The sequence below is a fragment of the Vespula pensylvanica genome, chromosome 1, assembly GCF_014466175.1.
Source record: "Vespula pensylvanica isolate Volc-1 chromosome 1, ASM1446617v1, whole genome shotgun sequence".
In the NCBI taxonomy this organism is placed as follows: domain Eukaryota; kingdom Metazoa; phylum Arthropoda; class Insecta; order Hymenoptera; family Vespidae; genus Vespula; species Vespula pensylvanica.
Genome location: NC_057685.1, coordinates 12,774,897 through 12,794,824, shown reverse-complemented (window position 1 = coordinate 12,794,824; position 19,928 = coordinate 12,774,897). Strand labels below are relative to the sequence as shown.

Sequence of the window (19,928 nt, the reverse complement as noted above, 5' to 3'; positions counted from 1 at the left end):
TGCGACGTCGGTGACAAATGACGGAATAGTAGAAGGAAATGAAAAGAGGAAGAACTGGTAGAAGGAAGGATAGCGATGACGTTCTGTGGAAAAGTACGAGGGACAATGCGAGGAGGAGTCGTCGTTGAAAGGATGTGAACAAAGCTGCTCTCACACGAGACATAGAGAAACAGTGAGATAGAAATAGAGATAGAGAGGATGTTTTGACGATAAAAGAAGAGTATATTCCAGAAAAGTAGTTCTATGTTAATAATTATCATCATGGAGAAACGAAGGACGACCTTTTTGATTTCTTACGTAAATGTAGGAACTCGTTTAGAGGGTAGAAGAGATAGATAAAAAGAGAGAATATTTTCATGATAAAAATAAAACCATATATTTCAATAATATACTTAGTAATATATAAATAATTATCATTCATAAAAGAACGAGAAAGGATCTTTTGGATTTTTTACGAATGAGGTCATCTAGGGAGTACTCTCATCATAGAGAAAGAGAGAGAGAGAGACGTAGAAGGAGAAAAGTCTATTGTAATCGGTAAACGCAGTTGGCATTCACTCCGAACGGACACTCTAGAAGAAAGGAAGAGGAAAAGAAGAGTAGAGGTGACGAAGAGGAGGAAGTGAAGGAAGAGAAGATGGAGGAGGTAGAGGAGAGGAGATGGAAAGAAGGTTCGAGGCAGACCTACATATTCTGAGCGTGGCCAATGAGACGGCGCAATGTGGCGAACGAAGCGAGGCACGGCCACGAAGCAGCATGATGCGAAGAGGGACATGAGAGGGGGGTACAAAGCGAGGGCAGCTCGGCGGCGCGCGACGCTACGTGGCTCCAGTTGCTCGCGAGCATCCGTAAGCGTCGAACATGGCCTTCCGTTTGTCGAAAAGCGCAAGCGTCGTCCTTTCCTCGCGTTTCGCGCTTCTTGCGCTCGCGATTTTTATTTTTTCCAAGTCTCCCGTCAAAGCTGACAATGGTCTCAAGGTCGAAACCATTTATTTACCAGAAGTCTGCGAGGTCCATTCGAAAAAAGGCGACCAGCTGACCATGCATTATACCGGCACGCTTCAAGATGGTACCAAATTCGACTCAAGGTCAGTGGATGAGTCTTTTAACGAGAAAGAGAGAGAGAGAGAAAGAGAGAGAGAGAGAGAGAGAGAGAACGGAAAAAGAAAAAAGAGCGTGTACGTGTGTGTGCGTGTCTCTTTAGCGATAGCTTTCTTTTAACCTTACACCGAGATTAGATTTTTCTCTCTGAAGAGAGTAATATTTAAAAATAGATATCAAATCGATTTAATCGAATGTATACGAATAGAATTTTTCTTTTCGATCGTGGAATGCTGATGATCGTGTATTATCTGGAAACTTGAAATTATTCTAAACTTGCTACTATCGTAGAAGAGAATAAAGAGACTCTTGGTGCGCCGTCTAACCAATGATTTACCGAACGTGATCCTTCCGTTCCGACGTGATTTCACTGCGTTTATCAGAAAGTCTCAGAGTGCATTGCTCCGAATTCGGTGATTCTATAGAATCAAACGAGGGAATATAATTCGCTCGTCGGTTTCGAATACTCGATCGATCATCTTACCAAGTTGCATTGCCTTATCGTTTCATTCTCTCTACCTATCTCACTCGTTCTTTGGAAGAAAAAAAGAGAGAAAGGAAAAAAGATAAAGAGAGAACATGTCCAAATATAGTGTTCTCTCCATTTTTCTTTTCTTTTTTTTTTGTCATCAAATGAGACTCCGTGACGATCCTTTGGATCGATTTAACGATTAAATAGAAACGTTTAGAATTTTGTGTAAACGAGTCTAACGATTTCGAAAAAGAAAATATTTATGTACAATCATGTTTTCGAAAACGAGGTCAAACTACTCTCCATTCTCATTAAATATCCCCTCTCTCTTTCTTGCTTATCTCAACTGAAATCCTTTTCTTTCTCTAATTATTGTCGAACAATGAAAAATATGTATCTCAGTATATAACGTTCCGCATTTTGTTCAAAGGAAATCATTTACTTCTCTCTCTCTCTCTCTCTCTCTCTCTCTCTCTCTCTCTCTCTCTTTCTCTCTTTCTCTCTCTCCTTCTCTCTCTCTCTCTTTCTCTCGTACGCTTATTATTACGCGCTTGCCTCAACACTACGTACGACGACAAGAATATTCGATTATTCCGGCGGTAAATTTGTAATTACCGCGGATTTCATTTTCCAATGAACGTGGTCCAATCAATCTAGCTGGTCGCTAAGTTTCACACTGGATACTGCTTCGTCCATTGAATTCGGAATAATCAGAACTTCTCTGTTTGCGCTTTGATGAGTTTGCCCAGTGTTACACGTCGACCGAGAACCCAAGAGTGCTGCTTTTCCAGATTGAAAAGTTTACCCGCGATAATTGAGAATTTCTTGCGACGCAAACGTCTCTCTTCCATATTCCTCTCTCTTATCTTCCTTCTGTTCCCTTCCCACATCTAATACCACTACTCGATCCTTCTACCCTTCTCGAATGGTGCAAATCCTAAAGAATATAAAAACTCACTGAGTGGTCCGTTCGATTCCTATCGATTCAAGAACGATAACGAGTCTCGAGCGGGTCTCGACACCTTTAAATTCTTTCGTAGGCCGTTACAAGTACCGTTAAGCGGACTTGATGTCATGGTATAGTCGACTGCTCACACAATACCAAACTTGAAAACCGTTTCTCTGTAGACTCGAAATTAAACTACAACTTCCCACGTTACCTTCCCGACCTTTATTTTATTTGTTCAAGACTTTGATCTCTCACGCATGATATCATTGATACGATTAAATTGAAACAAAAAGATATTTATCATTTACTTTTTATTCTTTGTTTATTATTTTTACGTTTTTTCTTTCTTTTTTTTTCCTTTCTAGATCTTCGATAAGACATCAGTGCGAAAAAAAAAAGCATTTTATGTCGTTTTATCAATGCAATTACTTTGTGTCGATCGATCAATCCTGGATGTTTAAATTTATGTACATTCATACATGTTATATATATATATATATATATATATATATATATATATACTGTTTCTTGATTATCTTTACATTATTCAAGCGTCATAAGGTTCTTTCTTTCACCGGATCTACATACATAAATCGCGTGTTAATTCATATTCTCGTTAAGGTTAGAGATTGACGAGCCAAAATTTCTGTTGATGTTCTCAAAAGATTATTTGCAAATGACGGGAAGTGAAACTCGAAATAGTTATATTCATATATAATACATATATATATGTGTGTGTGTGTGTGTGTGTCAAATACGTATATTAGCATAACGGTTATTTAGTGATAAATTAGTTGAATACACATACAATCGCAATACTCCCTATTTATATAAGAAGAAAAGAACGAATAAACATACGCTAGAGCGAACCGATTATTCTCGTTTTAAACTATAATCTTATCTCACGGCGAACTACCGGGTGCGATCTGTACGATCTTCCAAATGGCACGGCTTTGTTTGTTCGTGCGACGTATCGGCTATTTGCGTGCTTTCTGATAACGAAACTGGACGAGAATTTTGCGTGCGCCGTTGTAGGCATCGTTATCTTAACTCTTGAAATTGCTTGCTAAACTAAAAAAAAAAAAAGAAAAAAAGAAATTCGGAAAGTTAGAAGGACGAGAAAAAATGAGCTCGAAGTTTGTTTCTTGTAGGGAAGAAAAAAACTTACTTACTTAACATTTAATTATATCAACTAAAAGAGAAGAGAAGAGGAGAGGAGAAAGAGAGAAAAAGAGAGAAAGAAGAAAGATATCTTCGTTCTAAAGATAGTTTTCATAGCAAGAAGAGCTCATTCGTTTCCTTAGATTAGCAGTTGTATCGCAAAAGGGCTAGCAAGCTAGTCACCACCAACGGCGAGCTGACTACTTCTCAAGAGGGTGATAACGAGGAGCTTGAGTACGATAAGGTTATCGAGCTTAACGGGTAGCTCCTTTAGCTAGGGTTTTCCTCATCCTCTCTTAGCCGACACAAAAGCACGTTATCGTTCTTACTCACTGTGTTTGCAAGTTTTTGAACTCTACTTCCCTTTCTCCTTCTTCTATCCCTTCCTCTTCCTTTCTATCTCCAACAGTCTCGTTCGAGTCAAACTGGTCAATGAAACTTACGATCATTGTCGTAATTAGGTTCGTTGCGCACTCTCGACCAGTCGCTAGACATCCATTGGGTTCAAGAGAATATATGAACATACTACTTGGTCGTGGGGATCACTGAATTCAAGAGAATATACGAGGGCGTACGCTCTTGGTTGCAATGACCACGAATACACGAGAGAAATGGTACGGATGACTCGTTTGGTCGCTCGGTTTCTAGTCTTTCATCGAGCAAATCGCCGGCGACTGGTCGACAGTGTGCAACGTGCCTTACCGTGTATGTGCGGTCGCTAAACGGCCGTTGTGGTTTAACCGGTCGAAACGAGAACTCACAACGTTACGACAGATCGATTAGAATTCTACTCGACGGTTTTGCTGACAACGCCGTGATGTACGAGGCTCGAAATATCTCGAACTGATAGATTCTAAAAGAACATCCTCGAACATTGAAGTTTTATTTCGAACGAAGTAAAACAAGTCGCATATACTTTCTCTTTTTACTTTCACTTATTTAACATTTCCTGTGTTACTTACTCATCCTTATCGTCATTGTAGTTGAATTATGGATTACACATAGTTAGAGATTACAGCTTTCTCCTATTAGTCCGACATCGATATCAGTTAATTCGCTAGTTCGGCGAAGCTTGGCATTGTTTTCCTCATTCGTTCCTTGACACGTCGATCGATTAATTGAAATCCGAATAGTGTCGGTAACGCAAACGTCGATCGAATTGAGTGATCATCGGACCAGTTCAATTTTAGGCCGTTATCTCTGACAAGGATAACGATCTTTTCTACTAATCTAACTTCGAATCAACCGAAACGATCTCGATCTATTTATCATTTTTCACAACCACATCGATAAAGAGAAAGAACGAAAAAATATTATATATTTTAATCTTTAACAATTGTATTTTCCTTTAATTCTTTGTCAAAAACATATTGTCAATCCATTTTCCTAGCTAATCGAATAGAGATGCTTCAATAATTTGAATATTTTGCATTTATCCTTTAGCCGCGGACGTTATACGGGATAAACGAGTAAAATTGTTCACGTAGCTGCAAACGAGCGGCATAAAGAAGAAAGAGAGATAGAAGACCGTGAAATGGCATTAAATTGATTTTGAAACACGATGTTTTAAACTCGCAAACGGAAATTATCGAACGAGGCCGCGGGCGAAGCTCTTTCCCGTTATTAACTGCGTCGGAAAACGCGGCCACCCCTCTCGATAGTAAGTGTAAACTGCGAAGCTCATCCCATAAACACGAAGCAGCATAGCTCGCTTGTAACCCACAGCTACAACGTCCGGTAATACTCGTTCAGTATTTTATTCGGAAACCGCCAGACTCTAGCCATTTCTACGCCACCCCTGTGCCGTTATTTCCTTTTCCCCTTCTTCCTCTCTTTCCTTCTTCGTCTTTTTTCTTTCCTTTTCTTTTTCTTTTTTTCTTTTCTTTTTTCTTTTTTCTTTTTTACTCCCTCGTTCTCTCCGCTACCCTGGAAAAAAGGAGCTCTCGCGCGAGTGAATCCGTTCGCGAGTCGAGATGCATCTCTCTGTGCTCCTCCCTCGGTTTATTCACCGTTTTGCCCTCGAAAGTTCTACGTCGTAGGCAACGATCCAAAGACGAAGAACCGAACGACCCTTTCCTCGTTTACACTTGCTCGTCTTTCTTTCTTTTTTCGTCATGCCCTTTGCAATAAAATTATGTTGACTCCGTTGGTAGCAATAATAATCAGAACTTTTACGTTCGACATATTAAAACTCACTCGTAATCGAATACGATTTAAACGATTAGAACCGTTTTGTTAATAACGAAAAAAATTGTTCGTTCGTTTCGTACTCGGACATTCTTGTATTTTTACGCGAGTTTAACAGGTATAACATTTCCCTCTTTCCTTTTATTTTCTTTCTCTTTTAACCGTAACGTTTATCACGTTTCAAAGAGTTCGTTGAAGAAGGTAAATAATATTAAAGGAAAGAAAACTGCGAGAATTTTCATGAAAATTTCGTGTGTATTTTCACGTATTGAATTAACCGAGAACGTTCGTATATACACAAACGTACGAAATTAAGAAAATGAGTAAAAAGGACGCAATAAACGAACGTACGTACATAAGTACATAAGTACGTACATATAGTAGATATCATGTTGAAACTTGAAAAGTCCAGCATCAGAGATGTTAAGAAGACGACGTTGCTCTCGATGGAGCCAGTATATTTTTAATTAAGAAACAAGGCCTATTATACACTCACATACACAAGCATAAACACATATACAGACAGAATACCAGCGGTTGAGTAGAAAACACGAGAACGTTGGCCCGTTTCCTTGTACAACGGTACTTGATTTAATTAGTACCAGCTCGTCTCTCTTTCTCTCTCTTTCTCTCTTGTCTTCTTCCTGGTTCGCCTCCTTGCTGAAGAGGGTAAGCAGAGGAAAATAGAAAACGCAAAGAAAAGGTAAAGGAACGGAAAGGAAAGGAAAGGAAAGGAAAGGAAAGGAAAGGAAAGGAAAGGTAAAGGAACTGAAAGAGAAGAAAACGACGAAGGAAGAGAAAAAAGAAAAAGGAAAGAGAAAAGAAGATAGAGAGAGACAGAGCAAGAAAGAGAGAGAGAGTGAGAGATAGTATAGGCGGTGGTAAATGTTTTTCCTCGTGAGAAAACCTACGTAAAGGAGCCACGTCGCTGATCCGAACGAGCAGGGAAAGAGAATGTCGATGGTTTTAGAACAAATGACCATGTTCCTGTTTCTTTGCTTAGAGTATAACTCTTAATGAAAAACTTATAAAATGTGTATTAATCGAGTCAATATAAAAATTCTATAGATATAACACGGAGTTCGATTAACGAGATATTTTTTTCTCTGTTTCTTTTATTATTTTATACCATTATACTATTATACCATTAACCTTTTCAAGTTCACGAATCTCTTTATAACGATTAACAAATCCAAGCTACGTTTCTCTTTTTCTTTATCTTCTTTACAATAAAATGTAAAGAAGAAAAAGAACGAAAGAGAAAAAAAAGAAAAAGAAAAAAAGATTTGTAATCTCTACGAGAATGGCGAAACATTTTACCTTTACGCGGTTGTTCTACTCACGACCTTTGTTTTTCTCACTGCTTAATATCCTGTCGTGTGCCTCCATCTTCTGTAGAGAGTCGACTTTGATTCATTAGACGCATAGATTAATTAACGCGTACTTGCCTTGACGTCGTCACGAGCCAATGAATTCCATTCTATGTACTGACATAATAAACCTGTTCTCATAGTCTCTCTTTCTTCCTCTCTCTCTCTCTCTCTCCTTCTTTCTATGTCCCTATTTATCTTTTTTTCTTTCTTTTACACATATACATTGTAAGCTGAATTATATTGTTCATCTTTTATTTTTATTAAGTTGATGAATATTTACCGAGATGAAAGGAAATCTCACAATACCAAGATGATTAATATTAATGGGTTTGATACTAATACGACTAAGTACTTAGCATGTAACAAAAAATTCTAATACAATATTGATAGCTTTCAAATCTTCCTCTGGCTATCTTTAGTTTCTCAAATGTTCCTTGGAAGACGTTTAATTCAATTGGTCACATGCATGAATTCTCTGTATTTATTTTTAGTCTCTGTGAACTGTAATTTATCTTCATAATCCATTATGACACGTAGATATTAATTTATATCGTTTAAAAATATTTACATATCCTGTACCAAATTACAAAGTAAATCAAGCATAACTTTTATTCAATGTCTCGCTTATCGATTGTTCTTTTTCCAGTCACGTTTTAAAGAGAGCCATCCGCTTGAGAATTTCTTATGATAATTGCTTTCGAAAGTACTGTCAAATTTTATATTCATTTGAGAATCTCTACGAGAATTTTTATTCTTGGATATTACAAATATACCACTGATATATCGGAAATTTATTAACGGATAGAATTTTCAGAACCGTGTCCATTTAAGATTCATTTATGTTCGTCTATGTTTATCTGTATATTTAGGGATAAGCGTGAAATTATTTATATATTTATATTATTCGTTGTTATTGTATTCACTATCGAATTTACTTCAAATATTGTTATTAATTCAAAGGTCTCATTTTCTATTCTTTTCTTGTAAGAATTTTCAGGCTATTACTCTCCTATAGTTACTCTCAGAATACGAGACTAATTCGTATTTCTTTCGATAGTAAAATTCCTTCGTTCTCATTCGGAAGCATATTACAACGAAAGTAATTAATCTCGCATAGTTGAACCATAGTCTCAGATAATTACTCTTAAATACAATATCCATTAGCGAGAAATATTCTCGAGAGCAACTCGCTGGTTTTACTCTCAGTAAGGATGACTATTTTTTAAACATTGCATATTCTTATATATATTTGTTTATATATATACATATATATATGTGTTTTATGTTTTATAAATTATGTTTTATCAATTAGAATGAACGTTACGTATTCGTAACTTCTAATTAATTCGTATATTACCGAATGTCGGTCATAGATACGTACAAACATTGGTACGCTTTCTCGCTTTCTGCTTTCTCGACTCTTCGATATAAACTCGATATATGTATATATGTATATACTATATATCTACCGTGCTTGTTTTGAATGGTCCGGCACAAATTACTCGGACCTTCCGCCTACATCGTCGCGGCCATTACGCTCTCGCATAAATTTCCACGTTCGAACGAGAGAAAGCTGCGATAAAACAACGAGGACGAGAAGAAGAGGGCAACGATTTCGTCTTTGCGACACGATCTTATCGAACCGGTATTGCGTACACATTCATCCGTGATAGTTGCTTAATTAAGTAACATTGTTCCGTAGAAATCGAATGGCGTTTCTAGCTTTCAATGAATCGAATGACTTTGTCTCGAAACGAACGAACGTATTTTCGAAATATTTCCTCGTTATCATCGTTCCTATTATCGATTCATTTTTTATCATAAAATTTTTAATCGACACACTGATATACATATGTTTTTAATCTTTGCTATTTGATTTTGATAAGAAAATTCTTTAATTACGTTTATCGATTCTTATCGCTTCAAATGTGTTTAATAAATCAAAGGAACAACGAACGATTACTAAGTTAATATCATATTTTAATGTTAGAAAATTTTTGATAAAATATATCTTACGAATGAAACGTAAGTTGTAAATACTTACGTGTCAATTTACGCACGCATGCACGTACGCTCGAGTTTGCTTCCTCGTTGCGTGCTAAGTATCCTTGAGATACTTAATATGCAGGACTATAGTCGGTCTCGAAACGCGACGTGACCTCATCACTCGGACCTCGTGCTATTCCTCTTCCGTCAAAAAAACTACTTCCGTTTCGAACCGGCGACTATTACATACTCTCAAAGTGTCATCGTTTCTTATTTATTTTCTCATTATCTCTCTTTATTTCCCTTACTTTTCTTTTCGTCACACAGTAACATTTGTCTTATACTGTAATTGCAATATCACTGGAAAGGATAGATAATAATATACACTAACGATGTATTCATCATTCGTATCGAACAAAACACGTGATTTCTATTCCTTTATACATAAGAATAAAAAAAAAACTCTCCTATTCCCTACATATCGCTTAAATCAAATATCGGCTTACCATATATAAATTTCAGAGGACGTTTCGATATGCAAACTCCGGGAGAGTCGATTTAAAATTCTTGCAAAGGAAAGTCCTTAAATAACAAGGATTATTTTCGTCGTCCCTTTTTATTTATTTCGTTTTCGAGTGGAAAGTTAAACGATTTTTTCTTTTCTTCATCGAAAGGCAACGCTGATAACAAGTTATGGCATGATTTAAGACAAAACAGAAAACGATTTATCGTGATTTACGTAACGATCGGGTAAGACGAAATGACATCTCTCCTCGAAGGCGATAAGTCAATAAAGATCGGCGATTTTTCATGTTCAGAGAGAGAGAAAGAGAGAAAGAGAGAGAGAGAAAGAGAGAGAGAGAGAGAGAGAGAGAGAGAGAGAGAGTCAAGAGGAAGGGAAGCAAAGGCGCGAACGAGAGTGAATTAGGGAAGGTTCGGGATGCAAGAGTAGCTGAACCGAGAAAGCCATAGCGGAGAAAGGAATTCGGGAAGAAGGCGTAAGGAAAAATAGCAAAGATCCGCTGAGTTTGCTCCCACGGGATATCGGACTTCCACCCTTGATGGCCTGTAATGCTATCTTTCGTGAATTCTCGTTCCTTTGGTAAACATCTCACGTTTTCGATAGTTCGATTCGCGAATATGTATATCCAAGCATTTTATAAATAAACGTTGAATCATTAGCCGAAAGTTTCGTAATGGATTATTATTTATGATTGTTAATTATACATGTCTCTTCGATTAATATCTGAATAGAAATGGATTTTTAGATTTATTTTTGGCAATGATGAAATCGTTCGGCCGATCGGTGATTGTAAAGTAAACAATGTTCATATAATAATATTATTATAGAAAAGTAGGGATAAAGTATATACACGTGTGCTTGTATTTATGGAAGGGTGAAATCCATCGAGAAATTCTTTGATCGACGATGCATCGAAAATCGACCGGATAAAGTTCACTAGCACTTCGTTCGATATATAACATTCCCCATGACCCTTGACAAGTGACGCATAACGATGCTACCTTTGACTTTTCATCTTCTTTTTTTTCTCTTTCGTTCATGTTCGCGAACTCTCATAGCGAATAACTACGTGTAGGCATCTACTTTTGCCTCAGAATTAGCGTTAAATAATTAACGACTCTTCCAACCGAGTGACCCTACTCCTCTCCATCATCCTCCTTTCTCTTCATTCCTCTTCCTCCTCTTGTTTCTATATACACCGGATCCTCTCACAAAATTTAACTTTCGTATCTCGACCGCTTTAAATATTTAGCAACGACGATTTTATATTTTTTGCCTCTGCCGAAATGATCCATTTAAACGCATGCATTTGTCCATCATCGAAATTTACGATTCTCTGCACATTCTTTAAAAAGAAAAGTAATCAAAATAACTTGTACTCCTTCTGTCAATATAGTTAATTTATTTATTTATTTATTTATTTATTTATTTATCATTAAGGAATTAATTAAAATTGTACGACCCATGTCTCAATCGTTACTCTTCTAAAGAAAGTATGAGTACAAACTTTTTTATACTCTTACTATATCTTCGTAATAAAAGGGCAAGAAGGTTAAAGTATATATAGCTAAACTCTTCGTACTTTAGATACGCCTACATATTCGAATTCTAAGACAACGAAACGGTTCTCGAAAGTTTTACAAGTTTTCTCTCTCAGCTCGTAATTCGTACGGCGATTACATTTCCAAAGTTTCCTTGTTCGTTCGTTCGTTTGTTCGTTCGTTCGTTCGTTCGTTCGTTCGTTCGTTCGTTCATTCGTTCGTTCATTCGTCTTACGAACGAAAGCGAAGGCGTCGTTGAGATGCGCGACGTTCGCTCGAGTGACTCCTACAAAAGTGCCGGAAGTCGGTTTACGCTTCGTACACACGAGCTACTTGCACTTTTCTCTCGTTAGTTGCTCGTGTCGCGTCGTCTCTCCGAGTCCTCTTTTTCTCGACCTCCTTTTCGCTCCTTTAGCCTGTAACTATGCATATATACTTATACGGTAGATATAGATGTGTAAATATGTAATATCACCTCGTTACCTTCTCATCGATCAACATCGTGGAACGTTGACATTATGTGACAAATTAATTGGAAAAAAAGAATAATGAAATTTATTTGAAATATAATCGTTTACGCGAATTTCTTTTTTCTTTTCTGTTTTATGGAAACTGACAAGATTCGAAAGCCGTCATAGTCGTTGACTTTGTGATGACTAGTACTTCCATTAAATGACCTATCCATATGATATGTACCTATTATATATGTATATATTGTGTATAATAGTAACTAATATACATATACGTTGGGGGGTATACTTTGTACGTATGTGAGCATAGAAATAACATCCTCGTGAAAGTTCCAATATTTTCTGTAAATTCGTTGATATTGAACCATACATGTAGGAATGTAAATACACAGATACATATATATGTATATATATATATATATATATATATATATATATCGTTTGACACGTTATGGAAAATTACATATACCAGAATGACTGCGGCATGCTCGACGGATTAATGCATCGTTTGTACTATGAGGTTGGGTAGGTCGTTATAAATTCGGAGATTTTATATCGTAGGATATACATATCTCCTCGTCGAAAACGAACGAAAAATTTGCTACACGCTTGGCGACCCTTCTCTAACAATGCCGTTCGAATTTTAATGAGAACCGTTATCCTCGCGATCATCATTCCTATTATTAATAATTCCTATTGAAACGATACATTCCTGATTTATCGGTCGCCATTTGATTATCGATAAAATAATTAATTTCCGTGTGGCCGCGCGATTTATGCATTTTAATGATCAAATTAATGCGAACAGCAAGAAATCACGATGCAATCGAGGCGACGTCAAAGAATCTGTATTTGTAACTTGTACATCAACGGAATATCATTTCGAAGAAGTACTTTGATGGTTGAAAGAAAAAGAAATAATTTCTATGAGAGTTCAATTGAAGGAAGAAAACGAACGATCTTGTTGGAAAGTTTAAAAACCTCTAGAAGAGTGATTACCGGTCTGCCATTATGGTTCGCGACCGACTTTTTGCCATTAATAACTCGATCGAACTTCCATGCCAGCCATAAAATATCGCGTTAACATAGAAAAAGAAGAAGAAGAAGAAGAAGAAGAAGAAGAGAAAGAAGAAGTAGAAGAAGAAGTGGTAGATGAAGGAGGTTGCAGCTAACGAGTATCACCGGTCGAATTATCGAACACGTTTGCAGACCTCCCACGAATTGGCTTCTTCGCGTTCACTTTTTTTCTTTTATGAGCACGTGACCGATTTCATTTCTTTTTCGTTTACAAACTCGTGTGCTGAGGTTTCACGTATAGCTAATTCCAACTAAAACTTCGAAGAATCTCGAAATCATAGAAACGATAAAACAAATTGAAAATCCGTTATATTTCGTTTGACAACTTTTCAAACGTGTTATTTTTTTATTTATTTTGTGTTCCTCCCTCGATAAATATCAACAGCTTGCAAATACGTTTAATTTAAACGTCGAATTCGTTCGATCGGCTGATCTCGTTGATACCAATCGCAATAACGTAGAAGAGAAATAATGACAATAATAACAGGATCAAGCCATAACCGTGTTAATGCTTTTCGAAACGAATAATTCGTCGGATATGTACGCAACCGGTACCTACAATTCGTACGTCCAATGCATCATTGTACTCGGCATATCGCGTAGAATCCGATCTCGAATAGGATGGCAACGTTATCCTGTTGGCGTTACTCGCCTTTTCATACAATGAGTTTCGTACGAAAATTCATGCGAGTTTGACCATGCTAAATTACGTATGGCAACATAATATATCTACATATCAATGTACATATTGTAGTGTTGGATTCGTATTTCATCTTCTCAGATTACATATTCTCAAAATTCTACCGTGAAGGAGATAATAATTACTTTGCATCTTAATTTAACAAGAAATAAAATTAAAAGCAAGCTCAAGATTATAATAGACAATATGTTGCTAATTAAAAAATATTTAATATGGAAATATATATATATATATATATATATATTGATTGAAAAAAGATTTAATATGAAGATATACCTATGTGTGTATCGTTTATACATAAAATGAAGAATAAAAAATATAAAAAGATAAAATGAAAAAAGTTAAAAGACTAATGGAAATACGATGTTATATAAAAATAAAAAACAAGATATAGATAATGATGAATATATCGGTAACTGAAAAATGCGATAATTTAATACGTACAAGTATATATAATACATACGTGTGTCGTTTATACATAAAATGGATCTTGAAGGAAGTTCAAAGATAAGAGAGATAAGAGAAAAAGAGGGTAAAAGGAAATGGTTGAGGGTAGAAAAAGGGGAGAAACAGGGTAGCTCGATGGTGCTTGCAAGGAACGCAACGAGAAGAGAGGCGTTTACGCTCGAGACGAAAAGTCGCGATTGCGAATCGCGGAATCTTGTGCTTTCGTAGTGCTTTTAACGAAGAGGAATGGAAAGTGGGAAAGACGAAGAGGGAGCAGCCAACGTAGAGAGAAAGAGAGAGGGAAAGAGAGAAAGAAAGAAAGAGAGAGAGAGAGCAGTGCGGCATGTTGATTAAGGGTACATAAAAGCTTTCCGCCGTAAATTCTCGTAGAATATGGCGCCCGTCATTTCTGCGGTTCGCAATAGCGAGAAATCTTTCTTCCACGTTCCCGTCGTTTCAAGAGTTTCCATCCGAGCGTGCCGATGCTGCTCGAAATCGTCATGAACACCTACGCGAAGACTCAAAACTACGAAAAGTTACGTTCGTTCCTCTTTTCTCAGAATGTATATAAGTAAAAACGTAAGTACGTAGGTACGTACGTACGTAGGTATGTAGAAAAAGTACGTCACGTTGGTCATATTACGATACTTGACTTTCGAAGGATCGTTCGTCGTTTATCTTTCCCTTTGACGAAAATATTTATAAGATTGTAACCACGGATATATAGAAGTGATATAAAGTTTATCTTACTTATCAATAATTTTGACATTAAAGCCTGAAATATTTTAACTTAGTACATTGAAAGATTGAAGTAAAAATATAATGAAATCTGATTAAAATTCTGAATGATCTTAGAGTACAGAATCTTTTGTTTCTGTTAAATAAATCGAATCGAAAACCGAATGAGTTCTAGAGTATAGAATCTTTTGTTTCTGTTAAATAAATCGAATCGAAACTGGGATGAGTTCTTAATCGAAAGAATCTGAAAAGAGAATCGTAATATCCTTGAGATTGACTTAAGGACTCGATGTTGCTCGTTTAACGAAGAAAAGACTGGTCTAGGCTACTGGCTTGCCTACCGACCGACCGTTCGACCGGATGGACGGCGATTAATTTCGCGAGTGGAAAACTCTTATCTTCAAAGGAGCTTAGGAGATGGAAACACCGATGGCCGGGAAAATGAAATCCCGCAGGCCAGGAAATACGTCGAAAAGCTTTAAAAGGCGTGCCAGGCTTGTCGGCCGAAGGACTAAGACTACGAACGAAGGAACGAACGAACGAACGAACAAACGAAGCAAGCGGAGAAGCAAAAAGAATTGAGATAGAAGAAATAAAGAGAGAGAGAGAGAGAGAGAGAAAGAGAATAAAGGACGGGATGGCAAGAAATCGCTTTATGAACGCGCTGACGAGCGCGGATTGTTACCCGGAGACTATCTTTATCTCCCTTCTCTTTTCTCGAACCCTGCGGCTTCAACTTCGAACACTACCGAACGCCGGTAGAAGCAAATTGGAGGGAAACGTTATTGCTCATAACGGAAGCTTCTTGTCCTTGAAGACTATAACGAAGATTGGAAGAATATGAAGAGGAAGAGAAGAAAAAGTCTTCTATATTTTCCCAACTCTCTAAATTAGAAAGATAGAATGTCGAGCGTGCAAAAAGTAAGAGGCTTTGGTGTGATTCTACAACTAGAACAGCTTTAAATTACTTTACCAAGTAATTACATTGAAATGAAAAGTATGTAAGCGTAGAGATTAGAATGTCGACGTGCCACCACGACGACGATGATTATCCTTTCTTCCGTTACACTTTTTAATTAGTCTTATAATTAAGACTACCGACTGGAAACTTTCTAATATCTCTCTCTCTCTCTCTCTCTTTACGTATCTATCTATTTTTCTCTAAATCTCTCTCTCTCTCTCTCTCTCTTTATCTCTTTCGGTGTTGTTCAGTTTTGATTGGAGATCAAAGCAAAGTATAAAATCAAACAGATCTATTGAAAATAGCGTAGTAAATCTTGAAGAATGTAGAACGTTAAAGCTTCCAGAGGAGTCTACGGCTTTTACATCAAATTCTTTTGCAAAATAGCAAAGCTGCGGCGTACCGAATAACCTTCGTAAAATCTTTCCAGAAAAGAGAAAAGAGATTTCGTTAAATCGTTTACGAATTTATTCTGATTTGTAAAACTCGAATACGGCCGTTCTAAAACTAATAAAGTTTCTACGCTGCAATGCGCTTTTCTTCTAGCTTATATCTTTTCTTTCTATTCTTTCGTTACGCTCTTTAATCTTTTGTTTTCTTAACCGAAAAGACGTCTTACACGGAAGCATGCTTACTCTATAAATTTTCCTAAGTTATCCCAACCATAAATTATCAATTTATCACGTTGATATCGTCGATAACGGCGAGATAAAAGATGAGAAGGGAAAATATATTCACAGGATGCTTTTTCTTCCAAAGATGTTCGTATTTTTCTTATCGCGATACGCGTCAGAGTTTCGATAGGGTGGAAAAGAAAAATGCAGAAAGCAATACGTAGACCCGAATGTATCGGTATCACGCGAACGTGCTAACGGCTTCACCGCTGTTAGAATTCGAAGCGATGCAGCTGTAATTTTGGTTAACGTTAGCAGAAATTCTCGCAGCCCTATGCAAACCGATATTGTCGTTTTAACGAATACCACGATGCCCATGCTGGATGGATGTACGCTCGTGTTGCTAACGGCACTACCGAGGATTATTATCCGGTACGGTCTGTCCTCGACAGTTGGAGCGATAAAAGTGGAACTTTTATCGTGCAAAATACGACACTGATTATAGAAAAAGCCAACTTTAATATTTCAACGGTTACATCATTTGATACGAGAAATATATCGAAAATTGCTCAGCCGTTATTAAAATGTTTTTCGAAGCGTTTTCGAATTGATTTGCAACTTTAAAAAGATCGATCGTTAATGGGCACGTTTATCGCAAAATTCGAAGCAAATTGAAACGAAACGATGCTACGTTAATGACTGTTCTCAATGTAAAATCAATGGATAAATAAGAACCAAACGATTAGAAACTTTCATGGCTCGTGTAAAATATATTTTATCATTTATATCGATTATGATACAAAATAAATCGGGAGAAAAAAAAATATTCTTTTTCTTTCTCGTATCATTCAAAGATGTTATTCTTCGTTTCTTTGATCTTCGTCTTTAAAACTTTATCTTCGCTTTATGTATTCGAATCGAAATCTACGAACACTCATAGAGTCAATCGATCGATTTTGTCATTTTTGTTAATACGATTACTACTTAATTGCATACGAAATCAATTAATAAAGTAATTAATGGACATAATGAAATGTATTTGATTAATATTACAACTTCCCTGCTGGAACCTCGAAAGATCATCGAAGTACTTGAAGTAAATCAGTTAGCCTTCGAAGCTTGCGACCTGAAACGCAGGACACGGCGCATCGCAGCGTCCCGCGTGCGTCAAGCTTCCAGTTCTAACTTAATCCTAACTTAGTCTTAACTTTCTTCTTAGAAGCTAGACTTGGATGAACGCTCGCATGGTAATGCAATGATTAATCTTTCCTCGGTTATAAGTTAGGAGCAAGTTCGAAGTAAGTTACGGTTCTGAAGCATTAATTTAGCAAAGCGCATATCGATTAACGCTAATGTATTCGATCTAAACGTTTGTATAGTAAACGAACAAAAAGAATAAAAGAGAATAAATAATCATGTTCTTTTATCGATTAATACACTAATTCCAAAAGACAATTAAGCTATTATCGAACATTTAAATTGAGTACTCAAATAACTCGATCTCGAGAGGATTAATTCGAACAGGAAAAGCGTTTAAAACTAAAGAAATCTAATGATTTTGATAAATTTATCGATTTTCCATATCCCTCCAATATCCTTTATTATATAAGAGTATCAAAGCGTAACGAGACAAATTCTTCTCGAGTCACGAAACTATTTCAAATACTTTCTAAACATTGTTATTCCAGCAAATTTATCGATCGATAATAGAAACAAAAGTCACTAGAATTGATCAAGATAAATGAATAAGTATCTAATTTCAAAAGATAGAAGAACTAATGGTAGATTTAGAATTTGATTATATTTTATTAATTAACATCTAACATGATTTGTTGAAAGAACGATATTTCGTTGATTACAATCAAATTATCTTTTATCAGAGATAAGTAAGACGATAGAAATAATGAGGATGTTAATAAAATAAATATGTTTTTTTTTCTATTTCCGAGTACAATCGAGTAACAATCTTCTTCGTTTATTCTTTTGTTATCTCTTAGTAAATTCAGTCAGTATGTTTACATCTCTCACCATGAGATGTCTGTAACTTGGCATGCAATGGAGTAATTCCGTTTAATCGCTCGCACTCTCCATCCCTGTCCCTCCCACTTTTCTGCACCATTACTACATGTTGCGAAGCGAGTACACGGTTCCGCTTAATTAAATACTTCAAGTTTAATTAAACAGTACTCATAAGAGAAAACACAGTACACGCGGGATAAATAGAATATGTTCAACCGCACGAAACAATATATGTAATTAACCGAAGATATTGCAAGCACGGTGTTGCGTAAATAATAGTATCGCGTTAAGTAACAGCTATTTATTTCGCTTATCGCTTAATTAACTATTCCCGATCGGCGGCTGCGATGCTATTAGTACGATTTATGTTCGGCCACTATCACTTTGTACATAAATATACCCTAATACCAACACATACGGATTTCAACGTAGCATTATGTCACTTATCGAAAACGATTAACGTTGTAGGATTAAACGTAAATAACGAAATCTTTTTCGTAGAAAATCATTATTTCTCGTAGACAATATGTTGAAACATAATAGTTATACGTGGTAACGTTCTATACACGCAATATAAATCAGAGAAGCGAATAAAACAATAAAAATGGTCGATGCCCTAGAGTATATCGAATACGAAATACGTTAGCCCATCCAGCCGATATCCCCGGAGCCACATTAATTTGCCGAAGTTACATTATTTTGGGAGAACGACTCGCGTACGCGTTCAGAATTTATCGGTTAGTTAACGCCGCACAGGATTTCATAGAGAAGCTCGTTTGGATAATCATACAAGATACTCGATCGATTATATTTTGCTGTTGATTGATCCTACACATGATTCAAAACTACTTATATTATAATTCAACATATATGTATATATATATTTTTTTGGTAAAAAAAAAAAAAAAAAAAAAAAAAAAAAGAAAACGAAATCGTACATTCGCTGAATGTGTAGACTGAAAAATGTCAACGAATGGTCATCGTCGAGCACTTTTCTTGCTTTCTTAAGATTTTCCCTCTCTCTTTCTTTCTTTCTTTCTCTTTCTCTCTCTCTTTCTCTCTTTCTTTATTGAGTTTACCAGTAAAAGGTTTCCCTTGCTTTCGTCGACATACCATGTTAGCTACATACGTGTCTTCGCGGCTCGACTTTCAAAAGATTCTACCAGAGTGTAGAGAATAAGAGAGAAAGAAAGAGAGAAAGAGAGAGAGAAAGATACAGCGGAAAATGTAACCTTGGCTGGATGTAATCTCGGGAAATGGCGAGAGACGAGGCGATTTGTAAAGGAACTTACGAAAAAAGACTTACCTGCGACTGAGTCTGTATCTGTGCAACGTATTTACGTAAATGAGTCTAATAAATGTAACGTATATCTTACGGAAATCTCCTTTTTTTTTGTACTATTTCATAAGTATCCTTTACATTTGTCTCCTTCGAAGCCATCGCTAACATTTTTAGAAGTACATCTTCGCTACTACCCAACGTCGACGAAGACATTTTTCGCGGGTAAAAAATAAAGGGAAAAAGAAAAAAAAAGAGAAAAAAGAAAGACTAACGAGAAAAGAGACAACGGTTTGAAATACAGAAGAAAAAGATTTCTTTCTTTCTTTT

The 19,928-nt window shown here is 36.4% G+C and overlaps 1 protein-coding gene across 2 annotated transcripts in view; it reads left to right on the top strand.

The window, feature by feature from the left end:
- Positions 1-818: 818 nt before the first annotated feature.
- The window catches only part of LOC122629907 (FK506-binding protein 2), a 37,046-nt gene continuing 17,936 nt past the window's right edge, over positions 819-19,928 (top strand). Inside the window, exon 1 of one of the 2 annotated variants that reach the window (XM_043813843.1) lies at positions 819-1,088. In XM_043813843.1, coding sequence (XP_043669778.1) covers positions 862-1,088 — 227 coding nt within the window. In that variant the 5' untranslated portion in view covers positions 819-861. The remainder of the gene's footprint in view (positions 1,089-19,928) is intronic. The other variant, XM_043813926.1, reaches the window with a different exon arrangement.